Source organism: Cherax quadricarinatus, chromosome 73, assembly GCF_038502225.1.
Source record: "Cherax quadricarinatus isolate ZL_2023a chromosome 73, ASM3850222v1, whole genome shotgun sequence".
NCBI classification, from domain to species: domain Eukaryota; kingdom Metazoa; phylum Arthropoda; class Malacostraca; order Decapoda; family Parastacidae; genus Cherax; species Cherax quadricarinatus.
In genome coordinates, this window is record NC_091364.1 from 22,685,498 (window position 1) to 22,710,360 (window position 24,863).

Consider the following 24,863-nt stretch of genomic DNA (forward strand, 5'->3'; position numbering starts at 1 on the left):
AATGGGTCTATGCAGTGAGTGTGAACCACATAAAAAAAAATCCTGCCCCCATGCAGTGCATGACGGGAAAAACAAAACTGTGACTGTCTGTATGGTTTAAAAAAGGAAATTTGCGGTGTATTTTCTGATTTTTTTTATGGTTTTATTTTCAGTTTCTTAGTATCATTTGACAGAATGAAAGACATATTATTAAAGTAGTGATCTTAATTGGATTCAGGACTGAAAGTAGCTTGAGACTGAACTCAAAGTAGCAGAAATATTTTATTTTTGTCAATATTCCAGAGGATGGGTAAGGGCCCCCTACAACCCCTAGTCTGTTTTATGGATTTTCAATAGATCCGAGTCAATTATTGGGATGCTGTAAACCATGAACAAGCTTTCCTGGTTATATTTTATTAGCCGAGAAGTAGATGAAATCTATTTTTGTGTAAATAATTATTCAAAATGGAAAGAAAGTGAAATACAGGTCGGCCATCACTAATCCAGCATCATTGGGACCCGTAGTGTGCCGGATTAGTGAGTCTGCCAGATTACAGAGTGGTTAGGTTAGAATACACTTAATTAACCTATCAATAGAGACTTTCTGCTACATCTTCTTCATTTTCATCACTGCTTTCTCCTCTGCTGGCTTGCTGCTGTGGATTTACAACCATCTGCACAATTTCTGAGTCACTATTCGAAACATTACGACATGCTTCCATAAGACACATGCTGTCCCTGTTCACCAAACAGTATAAAATGGGGTACCTGGGTGTTAGTGGACTGGTGTGGGTCACATCCTGGAACAAAACTGACCTAATATGCAGGAAATGCTCAGCATAACAAGGGGCTTTCTATATAGTAGTAGGTCATTAATGTCAGCTATGGTCTGTATACCTTGTACATGTATGTACTTGTAGAAACATAGATGATACTATTTTTTTTTTTCAACAAGTCGGCCGTCTCCCACCGAGGCAGGGTGACCCAAAAAGAAAGAAAATCCCCAAAAAGAAAATACTTTCATCATCATTCAACACAAATAAATAACAAAAAGGCACAATACCGTGACTGGAATGATACACAAATAACCCGCACATAAAAGAGAGAAGCTTACGACGACGTTTCGGTCCAACTTGTGACTTTGTCAATGGTCCAAGTCGGACCGAAACGTCGTCGTAAGCTTCTCTCTTTTATGTGTGGGATATTTGTGTATCATTCAACACTTTCACCACACTCACACATTATCACTGCTTTTGCAGAGGTGCTCAGAATACAACAGTTTAGAAGCATATACGTATAAAGATACACAACATATCCCTCCAAACTGCCAATATCACAAACCCCTCCTTTAAAGTGCAGGCATTGTACTTCCCATTTCCAGGACTCAAGTCCAACTATATGAAAATAACCGGTTTCCCTGAATCCCTTCACTAAATATTACCCTGCTCACACTCCAACAGATCGTCAGGTCCCAAGTATCATTCGTCTCCATTCACTCCTATCTAACACGCTCATGCACGCTTGCTGGAAGTCCAAGCTCCTCGCCCACAAAACCTCCTTTACCCCCTCTTTCCAACCCTTTCGAGGACGACCCCTACCCCTCTTTCCTTCCCCTATAGATTTATATGCTTTCCGTGTCATTCTACTTTGATCCATTCTCTCTAAATAACCAAACCACCTCAACAACCCCTCTTCTGCCCTCTGACTAATGCTTTTATTAACTCCACACCTTCTCCTAATTTCCACACTCCGAATTTTTTGCATAATATTTACACCACACATTGCCCTTAGACAGGACATCTTCACTGCCTCCAACCGTCTCCTCGCTGCTGCATTTACCACCCAAGCTTCACACTCATATAAGAGTGTTGGTACTACTATAATTTCATACATTCCCTTCTTTGCCTCCATAGATAATGTTTTTTGACTTCACATATACCTCAACGCACCACTCACCTTTTTTCCCTCATCAATTCTAAGATTAACCTCATCCTTTATAAATCCATCCGCCAACACGTCAACTCCCAAGTATCTGAAAACATTCACTTCTTCCATACTCCTCCTCCCCAATTTGATATCCAATTTTTCTTTATCTAAATCATTTGATACCCTCATAACCTTACTCTTTTCTATGTTCACTTTCAACTTTCTACATTTACACACATTCTCAAACTCATCCACTAACCTTTACAATTTTTCTTTAGAATCTCCCATAAGCACAGTATCATCAGCAAAAAGTAACTGTGTCAATTCCCATTTTGAATTTGATTCCCCATAATTTAATCCCACCCCTCTCCCGAACACCCTAGCATTTACTTCTTTTACAACCCCATCTATAAATATATTAAACAACCATGGTGATATTACACATCCCTGTCTAAGACCTACTTTTACCGGGAAGTATTCTCCCTCTCTTCTACACACCCTAACCTGAGCCTCACTATCCTCATAAAAGCTCTTTACAGCATTTAGCAACTTACCACCTATTCCATATACTTGCAACATCTGCCACATTGCTCCTCTATCCACTCTATCATATGCCTTTTCTAAATCCATAAATGCAATAAAAACTTCCCTACCTTTATCTAAATACTGTTCACATATATGCTTCAATAAAAACACTTCATCTACACATCCCCTACCCACTCTGAAGCCTCCTTGCTCATCCGCAATCCTACATTCTGTCTTACCTCTAATTCTTTCAATTATAACCCTACCGTATACTTTTCCTGGTATACTTAGAAAACTTATTCCTCTATAATTTTTACAATCTCTTTCGTCCCCTTCCCTTTATATAAAGGGACTATACATGCTCTCTGCCAATCCCTAGGTACCTTCCCCTCTTTCATACATTTATTAAACAAAAGTACCAACCACTCCAACACTATATCCCCCCCCCTGCTTTTAACATTTCTGTCATGATCCCATCAGTTCCAGCTGCTTTACCCCCTTTCATTCTACGTAATGCCTCACGTACCTCCACCACACTTACATTCTGCTCTTCTTCACTCCTAAAAGATGGTATACCTCCCTGGCCAGTGCATGAAATTACCGCCTCCCTTTCTTCCTCAACATTTAAAAGTTCCTCAAAATATTCTCGCCATCTACCTAATACCACCCTCTCCCCATCTACTAACTCCCCTACTCTGTTTTTAACTGACAAATCCATACTTTCCCTAGGCTTTCTTAACTTGTTTAACTCACTCCAAAATTTTTTCTTATTTTCATTAAAATTTCTTGACAGTGCCTCTCCCACTCGTTCATCTGCTCTCCTTTTGCACTCTCTCACCACTCTCTTCACCTTTCTTTTACTCTCCATATACTCTGCTCTTCTTATAACACTTCTGCTTTGTAAAAACCTCTCGTAAGCTAACTTTTTCTCTTTTATCACACTCTTTACTTCATCATTCCACCAATCACTCCTCTTTCCTCCTGCCCCCACCCTCCTATAACCACAAACTTCTGCTCCACATTCTAATACTGCATTTTTAAAACTATTCCATAGAAGTATATACATATAAAAATACACGATATACCCCTCCAAACAGCCAATATCCCAAAACCCCTCCTATAGAGTGCAGGCATTGTACTTCCCATTTCCAGGACTCAAGTCCGGATATATAAAATAACCGGTTTCCCTGAATCCCTTCACTAAATATTACCCTGCTCACACTCCAACAGCTCGTCAGGTCCCAAATACCACTTGTCTCCATTCACTCCTAACATACTCATGCATGCTTGCTGGAAGTCCAAACACCTCGCCCACAACACTCCCTTTACCCCCTCCCTCCAACCTTTTCGAGGACATCCCCTACCCCGCCTTCCTTCCCCTACAGATTTACACGCTCTCCATGTCATTCTACTTTGATCCATTCTCTCTAAATGGCCAAACTACCTCAACAAACCCTCTTCAGCTCTGACTAATACTTTAATTAAGTCCACACCTTCTCCTAATTTCCACACTCCAAATTTTCTGCATAATATTTACACCACACATTGCCCTTAGTCAGGACATCTCCACTGCCCCCAACCGCCTCCTCGCTGCAGCATTTACAAACCAAGCTTCACATCCAAATAAGACTGTTGGTACTACTATAGTTTCATACATTCCCTTCTTTGCCTCCATAGATATAATTTTTTGCCTCCACATATACCTCAATGCACCACTCACCTTTTTTCCCTCATCAATTCTATGATTAACCTCATCCTTCATAAATCCATCCGCTGACACGTCAACTCCCAAATATCTGAAAACATTCACTTCTTCCATACTCCTCCTCCCCAATTTGATATCCAGTTTTTCTTTATCTAAATCATTTGATACTCTCATCACCTTACTCTTTTCTATGTTCACTTTCAACTTTCTACCTTTACACACACTCCCAAATTCGTCCACTAACCTTTGAAATTTTTCTTTAGAATCTCCCATAAGCACAGTATCATCAGCAAAAAGTAACTGTGTCACTTCCCATTTTGTATTTAATTCCCCATAATTTAATCCCACCCCTATCCCGAACACCCTAGCATTTATTTCTTTTACAACCCCATCTATATTAAACAACCATGGTGACATTACACATCCCTGTCTAAGACCTACTTTTACCGGGAGGTAGTCTCCCTCTCTTCTACACACCCTAACCTGAGCCTCACTATCCTCATAAAATCTCTTCACAGCATTTAGTAACTTACCACCTATTCCATATATGTACTACTTGCAACATATGCCACATTGCTTCCCTATCCACTCTATCATAAGCCTTTTCTAAATCCATAAATGCAATAAAAACTTCCCTACCTTTATCTAAATACTGCTCACATATATGCTTCAATGTAAAAACTTGATTTACACATCCCCTACCCACTCTAAAACCTCCTTTCTCATCCACAATCCTACATTCTGTTTTACCTCTAATTCTTTCAATTATGACCCTACCGTACACTTTTCCTGGTATACTCAGAAAACTTATTCCTCTATAATTTTTACAATCTTGTCCCCCTTCCCTTTATATAAAGGGACTATACACGCTCTCTGCCAATCCCTAGGTACCTTCCCCTCTTTCATACATTTATTAAACAAAAATACCAACCACTCGAACACTATATCCCCCCCTGCTTTTAACATTTCTGTCATGACCCCGTCAGTTCCAGCTGCTTTACCCCCACTCATTCTATGTAATGCCTCACATACCTCCCCCACACTCACATCCTGCTCTTCTTCACTCCTAAAAGATGGTATACCTCCCTGGCCAGTGCATGAAATTACCGCCTCCCTTTCTTCGTTGACATTTAAAAGCTCTTCAAAATATTCTCGCCATCTACCCAAAACCTCCATCTCCCCATCTACTAACTCCCCTACTCTGTTTTTAACTGACAAATCCATTTGTTTCCTAGGCTTTCTTAACTTGTCTAACTCGCTCCAAAAATTTTTCTTATTTTCCTTAAAATTTCTTGACAGTACGTCTCCCACTCTCTTATCCGCTGTCCTTTTACGCACTCTCACCACTCTCTTCACCTTTCTTTTACTTTCCATATACTCTGCTCTTCTTATAACACTTCTGCTTTGTAAATACCTCTCATAAACTACCTTTTCTCTTTTATCATACCCTTTACTTCATCATTCCACCAATCACTCCTCTTTCCTCCTGCACCCACCCTCCTATAACCACAAACTTCTGTCCCACATTCTAATACTGCATTTTTAAAACTATTCCAACTCTCTTCAAGCCCCCATCCACTACTCATACCTACACCAGCCCACCTTTCTGCCAATAGTTGCTTATATTTCACCTGAAATTCCTCCTCCCTTAGTTTATACACTTTCACCTCCCTCTTACTTGTTGTTGCCATTTTCCTCTTATCCCATCTACCTCTTACTCTAACTGTAGCTACAACTTGATAATGATCTGATATATCACTTGCCCCTCTATAAACTTGTACATCCTGGAGCCTACCCATCAACCTTTTATCCACCGATACATAATCTAACAAACTACAGTGGACCCCCGCATACCGGACGCTTTGATCGCTAAAATTTTGCCTCGCATACCGCCCAAAAACCCGCTCAGCACCCTTCGTCCGAGACGCGTCCAATGTGCGGCCTGAGCCAGCCTCATATGTTCCGCCGGTGCCATTGTTTACCAGCCAGCCTCCGCGGTAACATCCAAGCATACAATCGGAATATTTCGTATTATTACAGTGTTTTCGGTGCTTTATCTGGAAAATAAGTGACCATGGGCCCCCAAGAAAGCTTCTAGTTCCAACCCTACAGCAATAAGGGTTAGAATTCCAATAGAGATGAAGAAAGAGATCATTGATAAGTATGAAAGTGGAGTGCGTATCGCCGACCTGGTCAGGTTGTACAAGAAACCCAAATCAACCATCTCTACAATTGTGGGCAACAGAAAGGCAATCAAGGAAGCTGTTCTTGCCAAAGGTTTAACTGTGTTTTCGAAACAGAGATCGCAAGTGATGGAAGATGTTGAGAGACTCTTATTGGTGTGGATAAATGAAAAACAGCTAGCAGGAGATAGCGTTTCTCAAGCGATCATAAGCGAAAAGGCTAGGAAGTTGCATGAGGATTTAATTAAAAAAAGGCCTGCAACTAGTGATGATGTGAGTGAATTTAAGGCCAGCAAAGGTTGGTTTGAGAGATTTAAGAAGCGTAGTGGCATACATAGTGTGATAAGGCATGGTGAGGCTGCCAGTTCAGACCACAAAGCGGCTGAAAAATATGTGCAGGAATTCAAGGAGTGCATAGACAGTGAAGGACTGAAACCTGAACAAGTGTTTAATTGTGATGAAACAGGCCTGTTCTGGAAGAAAATGTCAAGCAGGACCTACATTACTCAGGAGGAAAAGGCACTCCCAGGACATAAGCCTATGAAAGACAGGCTTACTTTGTTGATGTGTTCCAATGCTACTGGTGATTGCAAAGTGAAGCCTTTATTAGTGTATCACTCTGAAACTCCCAGACCGTTCAGGCAAAAGAATGTCCTCAAGGAAAATTTGTGTGTGCTGTGGAGGGCAAACAGTAAGGCATGGGTCACTAGGGACTTTTTCTATGACTGGTTACACCATGCATTTGCCCCCAATGTGAAAGATTACCTAACTGAAAAGAAATTAGAACTTAAGTGCCTCCTGGTGTTAGACAATGCCCCTGGTCATCCTACAGACGTGGCAGAGCGACTTTATGGGGACATGAAATTCATTAAGGTGAAGTTTTTGCCTCCTAATACCACTCCTCTCCTGCAGCCCATGGACCAGCAGGTTATTGCAAACTTCAAAAAACTGTACACAAAAGCTCTGTTTGAAAGGTGCTTTGTAGTGACCTCAGAAACTCAACTGACTCTAAGAGACTTTTGGAGAGATCACTTTAATATCCTCAATTGTATAAACCTTATAGGTAAGGCTTGGGAGGGAGTGACTAAGAAGACCTTGAACTCTGCTTGGAAGAAACTGTGGCCAGAATGTGTAGACAAAAGGGATTTTGAAGGGTTTGAGGCTAACCCTGAGAGGAGTATGCCAGTTGAGGAATCAATTGTGGAATTGGGGAAGTCCTTGGGGTTGGAGGTTAGTGGGGAGGATGTGGAAGAGTTGGTGGAGGAGGACAATGAAGAACTAACCACTGATGAGCTGATAGATCAACTTCAACAGCAAGAGGCCAGACCTGAGGAAACTGGTTCAAAGGAGGGGAGAGAGAAATTGAAGGAATTGCCTACTACAAAGATTAAGGAAATGTGTGCAAAATGGCTTGAAGTGCAAACCTTTTTTGATGAAAATCACCCTCACACAGCTATTGAAAGCCGTGTTGGCAACCTGTACACTGACAATGTTGTGAAACACTTTAGGGAAGTCATAAAGGAACGAGAGGTACAGGCCACTATGGACAGATATGTTGCGCGAAAGAAGTCCAGTGACTCTGAAGCTGGTCCTAGTGGCATTAAAAGAAGAAGGAAAGTAACCCCAGAAAAGGACTCGACACCTCAAGTCTTAATGGAAGGGGATTCCCCTTCTAAACACTAACACTCTCTCTCCCCTCCTCCCATCCCATCAATCATCACCAGATCTTCAATAAAAGTAAGTGTCATGTAATTGTGCATGCCTTTTTCAGTTTGTGTGTATTAAAATTAACATTTCATGTGGTAAATTTTTTTTTTTTTCATACTTTTGGGTGTCTTGCACGGATTAATTTGATTTCCATTATTTCTTATGGGGAAAATTCATTCGCATACCGAACATTTCGCATAACAGCCAGCCCTCTTGCACGGATTAAGGTCGCTATGCGGGGGTCCACTGTACTTTCATTACATGCTACATCATACCTTGTATATTTATTTATTCTCTTTTTCATAAAATATGTATTACTTATTACCAAACCTCTTTCTACACAGAGCTCAATTAAAGGCTCCCCATTTTCATTTACCCCTGGCACCCCAAATTTACCTACTACTCCCTCCACAACATTTTTACCCACTTTAGCATTGAAATCCACAACTACCATTACTCTTACACTTGGTTCAAAACTCCCCACACATTCACTCAACATTTCCCAAAATCTCTCTCTCTCCTCTACACTTCTCTCTTCCCCAGGTGCATATATGCTTACTATAACCCACTTCTAACATCCAACCTTTATTTTACTCAACATAATCCTTGAAGTAATACATTTATAGTCCCTCTTTTCCTGCCATAGCTTATCCTTCAACATTATTGCTACTCCTTATTTAGCTCTAACTCTATTAGAAACCCCTGACCTAATCCCATTTATTCCTCTCCACTGAAACTCACCCACCCCCTTCAGCTTTGTTTCACTTAAAGCCAGGACATCCAGCTTCTTCTCATTCATAACATCCACAATCATCTTTTTCTTATCATTCGCACAACATCCACACACATTCAGACTTCCCAGTTTGACAATTTTCTTCTTATTCTTTTTAGTAATTATTACAGGAAAAGGGGTTACTAGCCCATTGTTCCCGGCATTTTAGTTGACTTTCACAACACGCATGGCTTACGGAGGAAATTTTCTTATTCCACTTCCCTATGGATATAAAAGGAAAAGTAATTACAACAAGAACTAAGATAAAATCAAAGAAAATTCGGATGAATGAGTATAAATAAACGTGTACATGTACGTTTAGTGTGCCTAAGTGTAAGTAGAAGTAGCAAGATGTACTTGTAATCTTGCATATTTATGAGACAGACAAAAGACACCAGCAATCCTACCATCATGTAAAACAATTACAGGCTTTTGTTTTACACTCACTTGGTAGAATGGTAGCACCTCCCTGGGTGGTTGCTGTCTACCAACCTACTACATCTTGAAATTCCACAAATTACAGATGACTATAATTAAATAAGGAACAAGACTTAAAGAAAATATCTAACCTGTTTTTAAGGTGACTGAGAGGCGAGCACTTCTCATCTGTCTTATGTTGTTTGTGATCATCTGTTATCCCAGTTGCTGCTGCTGCTGCCATTGCTGACTCCTCAACCTTCTCTTTCTTTTGGTTCTTCACAAAGCCCTTACTGTCTTTGCCTTTTCCCTTCTGGCCATATGCTTTCTCTTTTATCTGCTGTCTAACTGTCACCTGACGTCCAGCTTGTCTAACTGCCACCTGGCGTCCAGCCTGATTTAAGAAGTTCTGCTGACGTCGGTAGTCTTCATAACTCCAATCCTATTAAAGAAATATTTTACCGAGTCAACACAATAATTATGTACCTTGGATGGTAATTACCAACACACAGTAATTAAAAACTAGTCAGGAAACTTAGCTCAAGTACCACCACTGTCATTCAAAAAAGCAACTCGTTACAATGTTGTTCAACAAATTACTAGACACTAACACTTTCCCAACAGTGCTCAAGATAACAAGGTAGAGACCCAACTGATGTAAATAACTATACACCAATATCTAACTTACTATTGTTAACCAAAATTTTGGAAAAATTAATGCACAAGAAATTTTGTAGTTATCTAGCATCATGAAATGATAGAGAAACTTTTCCTGATGATAACACCAAAAGTATGAAATTTGATGGAAAACTTATGGAATTACACTCTCGTAAAATTAGCAGTCTCGGCGATATATATGCATCAGCGATTTCACCCACTTTGAGCCCTATTTTTAGCCAATTCCATTGTTCCAGCCAATCAAACTCATAGCTATTTCTTTAGAACTCCATTTTTTTCGATTGAGTATAAGAAACCACCCATTTACCAATTTCAACTACCCAATAAAGTGGTCAGAAATTAGTAATTTGGCCAATTTCACACAAATTTCAAAATAGGGTCCAGAATAAACAATGCAGACATTCCTGCCACTAAAATAACATTTTTGCTATTCACATTTTTCAATGATTTCTTTCTTTAACCCTTTGACTGTCGCGGTCGTATATGTACGTCATAGGAGATACCGTGTTTGACGTATCTATACGCATAAATTCTAGCGGCTTCAAATCAAGCAGGAGAAAGCTGGTAGGCCCACATGTGAGAGAATGGGTCTCCATGGTCAGTGTGCACCATATAAAAAAAATCGGGGAGCCAGTGGTGCATTGTGGGAATACCATTTCAGTCGTCCTTTTTCAGCATGTCTAGCGGTAAGAAATATGTGACTTCCCAGCAAATCTGGGACTCTTCTCTTCCCAAGTGATGCTCTAACACAGATGGAAGTGTCAATGAAGATCAATTTCATGATTTAGAGGAGTTTGAGACCAAAAGCAATGGAGGAGGTGGAGGAGGAGGAAGAGGAGGAGGAGGAAGAGGAGGAGGAGGAAGAGGAGGAGGAGGAAGAGGAGGAGGAAGAAGAGGAGGAGGAAGAAGAGGAGGAGGAAGGAAGGAGGAAGAGGAAGAAGAGGAGGAGGAAGGAAGGAGGAAGAGGAAGGAAGGAGGGAGGAGGAGGAAGGAGGGAGGAGGAGGAAGGAGGGAGGAGGAAGAAGGAGGGAGGAGGAAGAAGGAGGGAGGAGGAAGGAGGGAGGAGGAAGAAGGAGGGAGGAGGAAGGAGGGAGGAGGAAGGAGGGAGGAGGAGGAAGGAGGGAGGAAGGAGGGAGGGAGGAGGAGGAAGGAGGGAGGGAGGAGGAGTAAGGAGGGAGGGAGGAGGAGTAAGGAGGGAGAGAGGAGGAGGGAGGAGGAGGAAGGAGGGAGAGAGGAGGAGGAAGGAGGGAGGGAGGAGGAGGAAGGAGGGAGGGAGGAGGAGGGAGGAGGGAGGAGGAGGAAGGAGGGAGGGAGGAGGAGTAAGGAGGGAGGGAGGAGGAGGAAGGAGGGAGGGAGGAGGAGGAAGGAGGGAGGGAGGAGGAGGAGGGAGGGAGGAGGAGTATGGAGGGAGGGAGGAGTAGGAAGGAGGGAGGGAGGAGGAGGAAGGAGGAGGGAGGGAGGAGGAGGAAGGAGGGAGGGAGGAGGAGGAAGGAGGAGGGAGGAGGAGGAAGGCGGGAGGGAGGAGGAGGAAGGAGGGAGGGAGGAGGAGGAAGGAGGGAGGGAGGAGGAGGAAGGAGGGAGGGAGGAGGAGGAAGGAGGGAGGGGAGGAGGAGGAGGAGGAGGGAGGGAGGGAGGAGGAGGAAGGAGGGAGGGAGGAGGAGGAAGGAGGGAGGGAGGAGGAAGGAGGGAGGGAGGAGGAGGAGGAGGGAGGAGGAGGAAGGAGGGAGGGAGGAGGAGGAAGGAGGGAGGGAGGAGGAGAAGGAGGGAGGGAGGAGGAGGAGGAGGAGTAAGGAGGGGGAGGAGGAAGGAGGGAGGGAGGAGGAGTAAGGGAGGGAGGAAGGAGGAGTAAGGAGGGAGGGAGGAGGAGGAAGGAGGGAGGGAGGAGGAGGAAGGAGGGAGGGAGGAAGAAGGAGGGAGGGAGGAAGAAGGAGGGAGGAGGAGGAGGAAGGAGGGAGGGAGGAGGAGGAAGGTGGAAGGAGGAGGAGGAAGGTGGAAGGAGGAGGAGGAAGGTGGAAGGAGGAGGAGGAAGGTGGAAGGAGGAGGAGGAAGGTGGAAGGAGGAGGAAGAAGGAAGAAGAAAGAAGAAGAAGAAGAATTAGAAGAAGAATTAGAAGAAGAATTAGAAGAAGAATTAGAAGAAGAATTAGAAGAAGAATTAGAAGAAGAATTAGAAGAAGAATTAGAAGAAGAATTAGAAGAAGAATTAGAAGAAGAATTAGAAGAAGAATTAGAAGAAGAATTAGAATTAGAAGAAGAAGAAGAATTAGAAGAAGAAGAAGAATTAGAAGAAGAAGAAGAATTAGAAGAAGAAGAAGAATTAGAAGAAGAAGAAGAATTAGAAGAAGAAGAATTAGAAGAAGAAGAAGAATTAGAAGAAGAAGAAGAATTAGAAGAAGAAGAAGAAGAAGAATAAGAATAATACCTAATACATAATAATAATAATATGTAATAATATGTTCCCTTGAGGCATGAAAACAGTTCACCCCATGACAGTGACAAGATAAGGGGAGATAACATCTGATAAGAGCTGACCTTTGATGAGCGTAAACGAGGGTGGAGGGAGGGGGGCAGCTGTCCATCTGTCAAGAGCCAGGAGGAGGAGAAGGAGGAGGAGGAGGAGGAGGAGGGGAAGGAGGAGGAGAAGGAGGAGGAGAAGGAGGAGGAGAAGGAGGAGGAGAAGGAGGAGGAGAAGGAGGAGGAGAAGGAGGAGGAGAAGGAGGAGGAGAAGGAGGAGGAGAAGGAGAAGGAGAAGGAGAAGGAGAAGGAGAAGGAGGAGGAGGAGGAGGAGGAGGAGGAGGAGGAGGAGAAGGAGAAGGAGGAGGAGGAGGAGAAGATGACGACGAACAAACATTTGTCTGTCTGTCTATTTGTCTGTCTGCCAAACTCCCTGTCTATCCGTCTAGCTCTGTCTCAGAGAGAGCCACAAGACTGTGTCATCATCACGTTTACTCACATCTTCAAGCAGAGTATAGCACTTTGTCTGGATTTTTTGGGTTATCCTAGGTAATTTACACTATGTATAGTTGTATTTATGTGTACCTGTGAGACAGAGATAGACAGAGAGAGAGAAAGAGAGACAGATTGAAAGAGATAGAATGAGGGAGAAAGATAATTAGATAGAATGGAGGGGGAAGCAGCATCCGACCCCATTGTTTTGACAAGCGGTAGGGGGCAGGGACTAATGAGACAATATGTCATTTTGACAGCTGCCGACTCCTGACTCAAAACAATTATAAGCCACACACTCGCACACAAGACAAGCTTGCTGAAGGGTGATAATAGGAGTTTTATGAAAGTATCTAGTGACTATATATGTGTATATATATTATAGAAACCAGAAGCAAGAAGGGAAGGCAGGAATGAAGGAAGGACTAGATGAAAGGAAGGAAAAAAGTAATGAAGGACAGATGAAGGAATGTAGGAAGAGAGGTGGAATGCCCTCCAGGTAGCCTCCAGGTAGGAAAGGAATGAAGGAAATTAGGAAGGAATGATGACACACGACCATTTACCTAGGATAACTACATAACACAACTGCCTGCTAATACTTTGAAGAAAACTGCTCAGACGAGGTGTTTTGTCTTTGCACATAAAAAAAAAATTCAACAAAAATGCACACACACTGATTTTATGTGTGAGAGTGTAAAACACCATTGTGTATGACACCATGTTTTATGTGTGAGTGTAAAACACCACTGTGTATGACACCATGTTTTATGTGTAAGAGTGTAAAACACCACTATGTATGACACCATGTTTTATGTGTGAGAGTGTAAAACACCACTGTGTATGACACCTTGTTTTATGTGTGAGTGTAAAACACCACTGTGTATGACACCATGTTTCACAGAGTTCCACAAGCTGCAGAACTTCTAGGAATATATTCAGTGACTGTATATTGGTATATATATTATAGAACAATAGTAATAAACAATTTTTTGTATTTGTTTTTGTAAACAAGTTTTGTAAACAATATATTGATAATTATGTTTGTGTGCTTATTGTGTTGTATACAACGAGTGTATATATGTACATTGCACCTTACTTTGGTCTCATAGGCCACATAAGTTATGTGAAAAAATAAAATAGTGAAAAGAACAACAAACCTTCAAATACAAGTAAACTAAAGTTTACCGGGTGAGCGGCAGTCGCTGCTGTTGTCATACGTGGCTCATTTTCTGCAAACTTCATGCCTCTATATCTCGGTAAGTACTGATGGGAAAATTTTTTTTTGGGACTAAAACAATCAGAAAAATAATCTTAACATTTTCATAAGAAAAAATAATTTTTTTTTTCGAATATTTTGCGACACCAGGAGACACTTCAGGATTGGGCCCTTCGACAGTCAAAGGGTTAATTCTATCATGTTTCTCACTTTCTTTACTTATTTATTTATTATTAATTTGGACATGATACATAGATGTACAAAGAAATACAGTGGTTAAGTGCACATGCCAAAAGCCCCTTGTATGCAGAGCATTATGGGCAGGCTTAACCCTTTGACTGTTTCAGGCCCCTCTCTGAAACTGTCATTCTATGTCGCTCAATTTTTGAAAAAAAAAAAAATTATTTTTTCTTATGAAATGATAGAGAATCTTTTCCCGATGGTAATGACACCAAAAGTTCGAAATTTGGTTGAAAACTCATGGAATTATGCTCCTGCGAAGTTAGCGGTCTCAGCGACATATGCGTATTGGCGATTTTGCCGACTTTGAGCCCTATTTTCAGCCAATTCCATTGTTCCAGTTGACCAAACTCATAGCTGTTTCTTTAGAGCTCCATTTTATCTATCGGCTGAGTACAAGAAACCTCCCATTTACTAATTTGGACTACCCAATATGGTGGTCAGAAATTGGCAATTTGGCCAATTTCACGCAAACTAAAAATGATGCCAATTTCAAAATAGGGTCCAGAATAAACAAGGTAGACATTCGTGGCACTAAAATAACATATGCTCTGTTCATTAGTCACATCTCTAGGCCCCTCTTATATTGCTTTCTATTTTGATTTTTTATTCATACAAAAAAATACAAAATTTACTGTTATGCAGACTACTGCATTATTGTAAAAATGGTATAAATAATATCAGTGCACTAGTGAAAGAATATTAGACTCCCCAGTTGATGTGTATTGGACGTGTGGTGTGATTTATTTACTCCTGAACATTGGTAAAAATCGAACATTTCCGCTACTTTGAGCTCAGTTTCAAGGTCGTTTTCATTGTCAAAGTAATGAAAATCATCTCTATTTCTGTAATATGTGTTCCATTTTATCACCTAAGACCAAGAAAACGTGAATACAACGATAAATACTATACAAAAATACACCTCAAAGTCGGCGTTTTATTCCAAAAAAATGATCAGTTTTTTTTTCTCATTACGCAATGTGTGCTGCAGGATTTTTTTTATGTGGTGCACACTGACCACACAGACCCATTCTCTCACATGTGGGCCTACCAGCTTTCTCCTGCTTGATTTGAAGCCGCTAGAATTATTGAGTATATATACGTCAGAAACATTGGCTCGTAAGACGTATTTATACGTCGAAAACAGTCAAAGGGTTAAATAAATAAATAAATAAATAAATATTTATTTCTTTGCAAAGGTTACAAAGTGTGTTTACATATCATAATATGGGTGGAGCAAAGAAAGCCACTATCATGCCGAGGCATTTCGGGCAGATTTAACCTAATACAGTGGACCCCCGGTTCGCGATACTAATCCGTTCCTGAGAGCTCATCGTAAACCAAAAATATCGGAAAGCGAATCAATTTTCCCCATAAGAAATAATGGAAGTCAAATTAATCCGTGCAAGACACCTGAAAGTATGAAAAAAAAACTTTTACCACATGAAATATTAAGTTTAATGCAATAGAATAGTAATTACAATAACAACAATAACAATAAATAACGAAAGAATAATTGACACTTACCTTTAATGAAGATCTGGTGATGATTGATAGGATGGGAGGAGGGGAGAGTGTAGATGGTGTAAGCATTTAGAAGGGGAATCTCCCTCCATTAGGACTTGAGGTAGCAAGTCCTTTTCCGGGGTTACTTCCTTCTTCTTTTAATGCCACTAGGACCAGCTTGAGAGTCACTGGACTTCTGTCGCACAACATAACTGGCAGCCTCACCAAGCCTAATCACACTATGTATGCCACTACGTTTCTTAAATCTTTCAAACCAACCTTTGCTGGCCTTAAATTCACTCACATCACCACTAGTTGCAGGCAATTTTTTTACCAAATCGTCATGCAACTGCCTAGCCTTTTCACAAATGATTGCTTGAGAGATGCTATCTCCTGCTATCTGTTTTTCATTTATCCACACCAATAACAGTCTCTCAACATTTTCTAACACTTGCATTTTCTAACACAGCTTCCTTAATTGCCGTTTTCTTGCTCACTATAGTAGAGATGGTTGAGTGGGGTTTACTATACAACCTGACCAGCTCCAACACACGCACTCCACTTTCGTACTTTGCAATTATCTCTTTCTTCATTTCAACAGTCATTAGCACCCTTGGTCTCGAAGGGTTGGCACAGGGAGCTTTCTTGGGGCACATGGTGACTTACTTTGCGAAAACAGGCACCAAAAACAGTGATAATATGGATAATATGGAATGTACCGAATGTATCCTTAGATGCGCGCACACTGGCTGGCTTGTAAACACTAGCACACACGGGGCAGTTCAGGCCACACATGGACACGTCTCGTACGAACCACATCGCATACCAGGTTTTGTATCGGGAAGCGAGGCAAATTTTCTGCAATATAATGCATCGATTACCGGATTTATCGGATACCAATAGCATCGTGAACCGGGGGTCCACTGTACTTATAGATTACTCAAGTCTAGACAGGTGAAGAGTGGTAGCGATTACGAATGTTTTGCTGATTGTGGAGCCAACTACTGGCAGCCTTCTGAATTTCTCCTTACTGTTATTACATATTATTATTATAATTATTATTTAATAGTAGTAGTAGTAGTGCGTACATTGTGAGGGAATTTTGATCTAGGGAATTGGATCTGTGCTCCAGTTCCCTAAATTAATAATAATAATAATAATAATGATAATAATAATACGTAATCATAATACGTACGTACTAATAATTATTATAATACGTACATACTACTACTAACAATAATTATAATATGTACATACTACTACTACTAATAATAATTATTATAATAATAAGTACGTACTACTAATACAGGAATAATATAATACGTACGTACTACTACTACAGTGGAACCTCAAATTTCAAACGTATCACTTATCGAACTCTTCGAAAATCGAAAGCTTTTTTCGAACCAACTTTGTCCATATTATTGAACTCACCCCTATTTTTGAACCGCTGGGTACCGAACCTGTCCGGCAGCCAGCTCTGTCCACGTCCCCGCACAGGCGTAATGAGCCAGTCTGGTTTTGTTGATGCTTGAGTGAACACTATCCTGCGCTCTCATTCAAACATTTTACGATTATTTCATTGTGTTTAGTGCTTGTGGGACTGTGAAATAAGCTACAATGGGCCCAAAAAAACTTGCTAGTGGTACCCGTGGTAAAGAAAGTGAGAAACGCCACAGATGTGAAGAAGGAAATAATACAGAAGTATGAGAGTGGTGTGAGACTTCTTGAGCTTGCCAGGATATATGGGATGTATGAACTCTGCCTGGAGACAACTGTGGCCAGATTGTGTCCAAAAGAGGGATTTTGAAGGGTTTGAGGCTGACCTTGACCCTGTCCCTGACCCAGCTGACCCTCTGCCTGTTGTGGAATCTATTATGGCATTGGGGAACACCCTGGGGCTGGAGGTGAGTGGTGAGGATGTGGAAGAGTTGGTGGAGGACCACAGGGAAGAGCTAACCACTGAAGAGCTGCAAGAGCTTCATCTGGAACAGTATCAGACCACAGCTGAGGACCTTGCTTCAGAGGAGGAGGAAACGGGAGTGGATGAGGTGCCTTCTTCAAAGATTAAGGAGATCTGTGCCAAGTGGAATGATGTCCAAATGTTTGTGCAGAAGTACCACCCTGAGCAAGCTGAAACAAGCCATCTTTGCAACGAGTTCAGTGACAAAACCATGTCCCATTTTAGGGAAATCTTAAAGAGGCACCAGAAACAGAGGACTGTGGACAGTTATTTTGTGAGACAGGGGTCCAGTGACTCTCAAGCTGGTCCTAGTGGCATTAAAAGACAGAGAAGGGAAGTAACCCCAGAGAGGGCATTACCTGAAGTCCTCATGGAGGGGGATTCTCCTTCCAAACACTAACCCCAACTTCCTCTCTCCTCCTCCCTATCTTCCAGATGCCATCACCAATCTTCAATAAAGGTAAGTAAAAATGTTATTTATATGTTTATTTATATTTATTAATACATAATTGAACACTATATGTGTTGTGTGTACGTAAAACTATAATTAATCTCTATAAAATGTATTTTTTTTTTTTTGTGAATACTTTTGGGTTTCTGGAACGGATTAATTGTATTTCCATTATTTCTCGTGGGAAATACTGCTTCGCTTTTCAGACTTTTCAAATTTAGAACTAGCTCCTGGAACGGATTAAGTTCGATATTTGAGGTTCCATTGTACTAATAATAATATAATACATATGTACTACTATTAACCCTTTCAGGGTCCGTCCCGTAGATCTACGGCTTTACGGTGAGTGTCCAAACCGTAGATCTACGCCATGAGCTCAGCTCACTCTGATAAACTGTGAGTGGTACATTTGGGCCTAGATATGAGAGAATACATCTATGTGGTATGTGTGCACCACATAAAACAGATCCTGCAACACACTGTGTATAATGAGAGAAAAAAAATGAAATCATGATTTTTCGATTAAAACAGCAACTTTGCAGTGTTTTTCCGTATGTTTTTATAGTTGTATTTCCGATTTCTTGGTCACATTTGATAGAATGGAAGACATATTACAGAAATAGAGATGATTTTGATTGGTTTTAGCACTGGAAATGGCTTGAAACTGAGCTCAAAGTAGCGGAAATGTTAAATTTTTGCCGATATTCAAGAGTAAACAAACGACCTCACACGTCTAATACACACCAGCTGGTGGGTCTAATATACATTCACAAATATGGTGATGATATTTATACAATTATTACAGTATTGCATAACAGTAAATCTTCTATTTTTTGGTGTGAATAAAAATTCATTATGTGAATAAAAAATCAAAATGGAATTTATTTGTAAAGCCTCAAAACGTAACTAATGAACAGAGGAAATGTTAGTTTAGTTCCAGGAATACCTACATTGTTCATTCTGGACCCTATTTTGAAATTGGAATATTTTGAACTTTGTGTTAAATTGGCCAAATTAACAATTTCCGATCACTTTATTTTGTAGTTGAAACAGTTGACTTGGCGATTTCTTGTGCTCAATCGATAGAATAGAAGTAATACTAGTGAAATAGCTAAGAATTTGGTTGACTGGAATAATGTAATTGGCCTAAAATGGGAGTCAAAGTCGGCAAAATCGCCGATTCGTAAATATTGCTGACACATCAAAATTCGCGAGAGCATAATTTCGTCAATTTTCCACCAAATTTCGTACTTTTTGTTTTATTACCTTCACAAAAAGATTCTCTACGATTTCATAAGAAAAAATAACAAATTTTTTTTTTTTAAATTCTTGGACACTGGTGCATGACTCCAGATTTGGGCCTTGGACCCTGAAAGGGTTAATAATAATAATAATAATACAATATAACAGTGACATACCATAACAGTAGTACATTTGTTGTCATTTTTAGACATTTCTCGTGTTTTCTTTCATATTATTGTGCCAAATGCTTCAAAATACAAATTGGTAACTCTATGGGTGTGGGGTTATGGACTCGGCCAGGCAGTACCAGCATAATACTTCTACGATATGTACGATACTAATTAACCCCTTGACTGTCGCAACCCCCAATCCTGAAGTGTCTCCTGGTGTCGCAAAATTTCAAAAAAAAAAAAAAATTATTTTTTCTTATGAAATGATAGAAAATCTTTTCCCGATTGTAACGACACCAAAAGAATAAAATTTGATGGAAAACTGACGGTATTATGCTCTCGCGAAGTTAGCGACCTCGGCGATATTTACAAATCGGCGATTTCGCCCACTTTGAGCCCTATTTTCGGCTAATTCCATTGTTCCAGTCGACCAAACTCATAGCTATTTCTTTAGAACTCCATTTTTTCAATCGCTTGAGTACAAGAAACTGCCCATTTGCCGATTGCAACTACCCAATAACGTGGTCAGAAATTTGCAATTTGGCCAATTTTACGAAAATTAAAAAATATGACAATTTCAAAATAAGGTCCAGAATGAACAATGCAGACATTCCTGGCTCTAAAATAACATTTTCTTTGTTCATCAGTCACGTCTCCAGGCCCCTCTGATATTACTCTTGCTTTCTATTTTGAATTTTTATTAACCCCTTCAGGGTCCAAGGCCCAAATCTGAAGTGGTGCCCAAGTGTCCAAGAATTTTCAAAAAAAAAAATGTATTTTTTATGAAATGGTAGAGAATCTTTTTGTGAAGGTAATAAAACAAAAAGTACGAAATTTGATGGAAAATTGACGAAATTATGCTCTCGCGAATTTTGATGTGTCAGCGATATTTACGAATCGGCGATTTTGCCGACTTTGACTCCCATTTTAGGCCAATTACATTATTCCAGTCAACCAAATTCTTAGCTATTTCACTAGTATTACTTCTATTCTATCAATTGAGCACAAGAAATCGCCAAGTCAACTGTTTCAACTAAATTAAAGTGATTGGAAATTGTTAATTTGGCCAATTTAACACAAAGTTCAAAATATTCCAATTTCAAAATAGGGTCCAGAATAAACAATGTAGGTATTCCTGGAACTAAACTAACATTTCCTCTGTTCATTAGTTACATTTTGAGGCTTTACAAATAAATTCCATTTTGATTTTTTATTCACATAATGAATTTTTATTCACACCAAAAAATAGCAGATTTACTGTTATGCAATACTGTAATAATTGTATAAATATCATCACCATATTTGTGAATGCATATTAGACCCACCAGCTGGCGTGTATTAGACGTGTGAGGTCGTTTGTTTACTCCTGAATATCGGCAAAAATTTAACATTTCTGCTACTTTGAGCTCAGTTTCAAGCCATTTCCAATGCTAAAACCAATCAAAATCATCTCTATTTCTGTAATATGTCTTCCATCTATCAAATGAGACTAAGAAATCGTAAATACAACTATAAAAAACATACGAAAAAACACTGCAAATTCGCTGTTTTAATAAAAAAATCATGATTTCAGTTTTTTTTCTCTCATTATACACAGTGTGCTGCAGGATCTGTTTTATGTGGTGCACACATACCACATAGATGTATTCTCTCATATCTAGGCCCAAATGTACCACTCACAGTTTATCAGAGTGAGCTGAGCTCATGACGTAGATCTACGGTTTGGACCCTGAACGTAAAGCCGTAGATCTACGGAACGGACCCTGAAAGGGTTAAAACAAAAAATAGAAGATTTACTGTTATGCAGAATGCTGCAACACTGTAATAATTGTATAAATAACATCAACCCATTCATGACTGCATATTAGAATGGCTAGTTAGACATTTATTGGACAATGACATCATTTGTTTACTTTTGAACATCGACAAAAATCAAACATTTCCCCTACTTTGAGCTCCATTTCCAGGTTTTTTTTATAGTAAAATCAATCAAAATCACCTCTATTTCTATAATATGTTTTCCATTCTATCAAAAGAGACCAAGAAAACGAGAATACAACCATAAATACTATACGATAATAGACCATAAAGTCGGCATTTTAATTAAAAAAAACGGTCGGAGTTTTTTTTTCTCATTATGCACTGCATGCTCCAGGATTTTTTTTTATATGGTGCACACTGACCACACAGACCCATTCTCTCACATGTGGGCCTACCAGCTTTCTCCTGCTTGATTTGAAGCCGCTAGAATTTATGAGTATATATACGTCAAACACGGTACCTCGTAAGACGTATATATACGACCTCGACAATCAAAGGGTTAAGAGCGTAGCAAGTACATCAGTGAAAAGTGAAGTAAACAAAAAATGAAAAACAATTGTAGCAGTTAAGTTCAGCGATAAAGTGTAGTATTAAGTGTAGCAAGTAAGTTGAGTGATTAATAGAAAAAGGATGAAATGAAACTAACTTCCACCACTCTCAAGCTCTGCCAGCATCTGCTCCAAGGTAAGTGTGGCCCGGTGGCCTGGTGGCTAAAGCTCCTGCTTCACACACGGAGGGCCCGGGTTCGATTCCCGGTGGGTGGAAACATTTCGACACGTTTCCTTACACCTGTTGTCCTGTTCACCTAGCAGCAAATAGGTACCTGGGTGTTAGTCGACTGGTGTGGGTCGCATCCTGGGGGACAAGATTAAGGACCCCAATGGAAATAAGTTAGACAGTCCTCGATGACGCACTGACTTTCTTGGGTTATCCTGGGTGGCTAACCCTCCGGGGTTAAAAATCCGAACGAAATCTCTTACAATAACCACTTCATTTCATTACATTCTCTATTTCTTATTTAAAAATTATGTATACATTGTTTCAGCATTTTCCTTATGAAACTGTGATCTAGTGCAGTTAACCTTACAAACACACTGTTTTCTCTTATAATAAGAGCATGGGAAGATACTGTGGGAGAGTGAATGGCAGACGCTGCTGCTGCTTGCTGTTGCCCTCACTCGCCATATTATGGCTTATTTTATTCATTCTAGAGTACGTGTATATATCATGTTTCTATGTTATTTATATGGCTTATTATATCATATCAGATGAACTGTGATAGATAAATAAGCCACAGAGTTGATATTAGTGTCATATTGAAGTGTATTTTGTCGTGCTTCCTGAGAGCAGGACTTCTGCTGGAATGGATTAATGGCTTTTCAATTAATTTGAATGAGGAAAATTGACTCGGCAAACGAACAAATCAGGATACGAACAAGATCACAGAACAGATTAAATCTGTAAGCCGAGGTTCCACTGTACTTTGAAAAGTACAGATAAAACTATCTTCTAAGTTATTTGGAGATCAAACCAGTCATCCACATACAATTACATTATTATAATTATCCTTGAAAATTTAAGATCTAAGATTTTTTTTTTTTTTTGGGGGGGGGGTCCAAAGAATGTAACTATTTTTCTCATATGTACTTCAGTTAATTTTACATAATTTTTTATTTACACAATTTTCAAGAACATAACTACCATGTTAATCAATGGTCAACTACACATCCTCATTCTTGTTCATAACTGTCACTGGGAAAGAAAGTGTGTATTATTATTATTAAAATCATAAATAAATGTTAAACCACAAAGGTGTGTAATTCAGCAGGGATTGAGAATACTGAGTGGGAGCAGCATGGTACAGTGGTAAACCTAGATGGTACTCCTATAATGAATTGTGGTGACTCCAGTTTGTGTACTATGCACAGTGACTATGCAGACCTGTTTTCACAGCCCTAGGCTTACCAGGTTTCTTGCACCAAATCTGAAATGACTAGAATTTATGTGTAGATTTACATCAGGGACATGGGTCTCTGTCTCTGGGAGACAGTAAAAGGGCTAACAGCTGTTTGCACAACAGTTGCGAATAATGATAAAAAAAACTAAGATCATTTCCCTTCTTGACAACTAGTTCTTGCTTCAAGACAATTTCTTGGCTACTGGATGCCAGATTAACACTTTCCTTACATAACAACCAAAAAATGTTTATAAATGTACTGTATATTATTTTAGAGCTCTCCACAGATGGAACTAAGTCAGTTGCATCATGAGGTGTGTGTACTCACCACATCCCTGTATATCATGTGGTGTGTCTACTCACCACATCCCTGTACATCATGTGATGTATCTACTTACCAAATCCCTGAATATCCTGTGGCATGTCTACTCACCACATCCCTGTACATCATGTCACTGGCAGAAGGCGCAGAGTTCCAGTCGTGCTGCTTCTCCCTTTCACATGACTGTTGATTAAAAAAAATTACAATAAATTACCATTTGCAAAATTAAATTTACCTTATAATCAACATGCCAAGACAATTTATAGTTAAATATGAGCACACACTGAAGACATGATTAAGAAACATTTCAGTTCTTGGACCATGTTCACTCTCAATGTACATCAGGTACAAGAAACAAAATTTATATAGTCAAAGTACAGGTAAAAAAAAAAAAAGCAATGTCAGGTCAGGTTAAGCAGCATGGTAGTGAGATCACAATTAATGTGGCTGCCGCAGCCGCAGCCGCAGCCACAGCAAGCAGCAACAAGGCTGCTCCTATATCTTGCCGTCCCCTGGGCCTATCCGAACTCCAGTGATGGCCAAATTTGCAAATACTGCTGCAACAACATGCAAGGAACCTATAGTGACATAAAAACTGACGGTGACGACAATGAAATGGACTAAATATGACAAAAGAGGGACCGGCATTCACGTACCAGACCTGCTGCCAGACGTGAACCAGACATGAGACGTTTTCCACTCCAATGAAATAACTGACCTCCATATCATGCACCAGTGTTCAACGGGAAGACAACATGGCAGAAAACCTGATCAACTAAATCTCCAAGGAAATGACAGGTCTGTAGGACTTTTTTCTTCAGTGCCAAACGAGGGAAAGAATTGAGCCTTCAAACATGGCTGACAGGCATCCAAACAGCAGCTACTGCCAGACGTACAACTAGCGAAGTGAAATTCTCATCTTTACTGACGTTCATCTGTTGACAGTAGCATCATATCTGTACCACCATCATATCACCTGTACCAGTGCTAACGAGAGGGAAACACAGGAGACATCGTCAAATCAACAGTACAAAACTCAAAGGTTATAGGATGGTTATCCCTCAGTGCCAGTCGTGGGAAAGAAGTGAATAGTTAAACAGTCAAGGTTAATGTTTTAGTAGCTGACCTATATTCAGCT

General features: G+C 40.1%; 1 protein-coding gene across 3 annotated transcripts in view; it reads right to left on the reverse strand.

The window, feature by feature from the left end:
* Positions 1-23,933, reverse strand: part of LOC128701156 (uncharacterized) — a 163,665-nt gene extending 139,732 nt beyond the window's left edge. Inside the window, exons 1-2 of one of the 3 annotated variants that reach the window (XR_011394061.1) lie at positions 23,837-23,933; positions 9,367-9,656 (exon numbers count right to left, since the gene is read on the reverse strand). Coding sequence is in view for 2 of the 3 variants with exons in the window: in XM_070100641.1 (XP_069956742.1) it covers positions 9,367-9,656; positions 23,837-23,854 (308 nt within the window). In the remaining variant the exon portion in view is untranslated. Of the gene's footprint in view, positions 1-9,366; positions 9,657-23,801 lie in introns of all 3 variants that reach the window. The other 2 variants (XM_070100642.1, XM_070100641.1) reach the window with 2 other exon arrangements.
* Between the last annotated feature and the right edge of the window lie 930 nt (positions 23,934-24,863).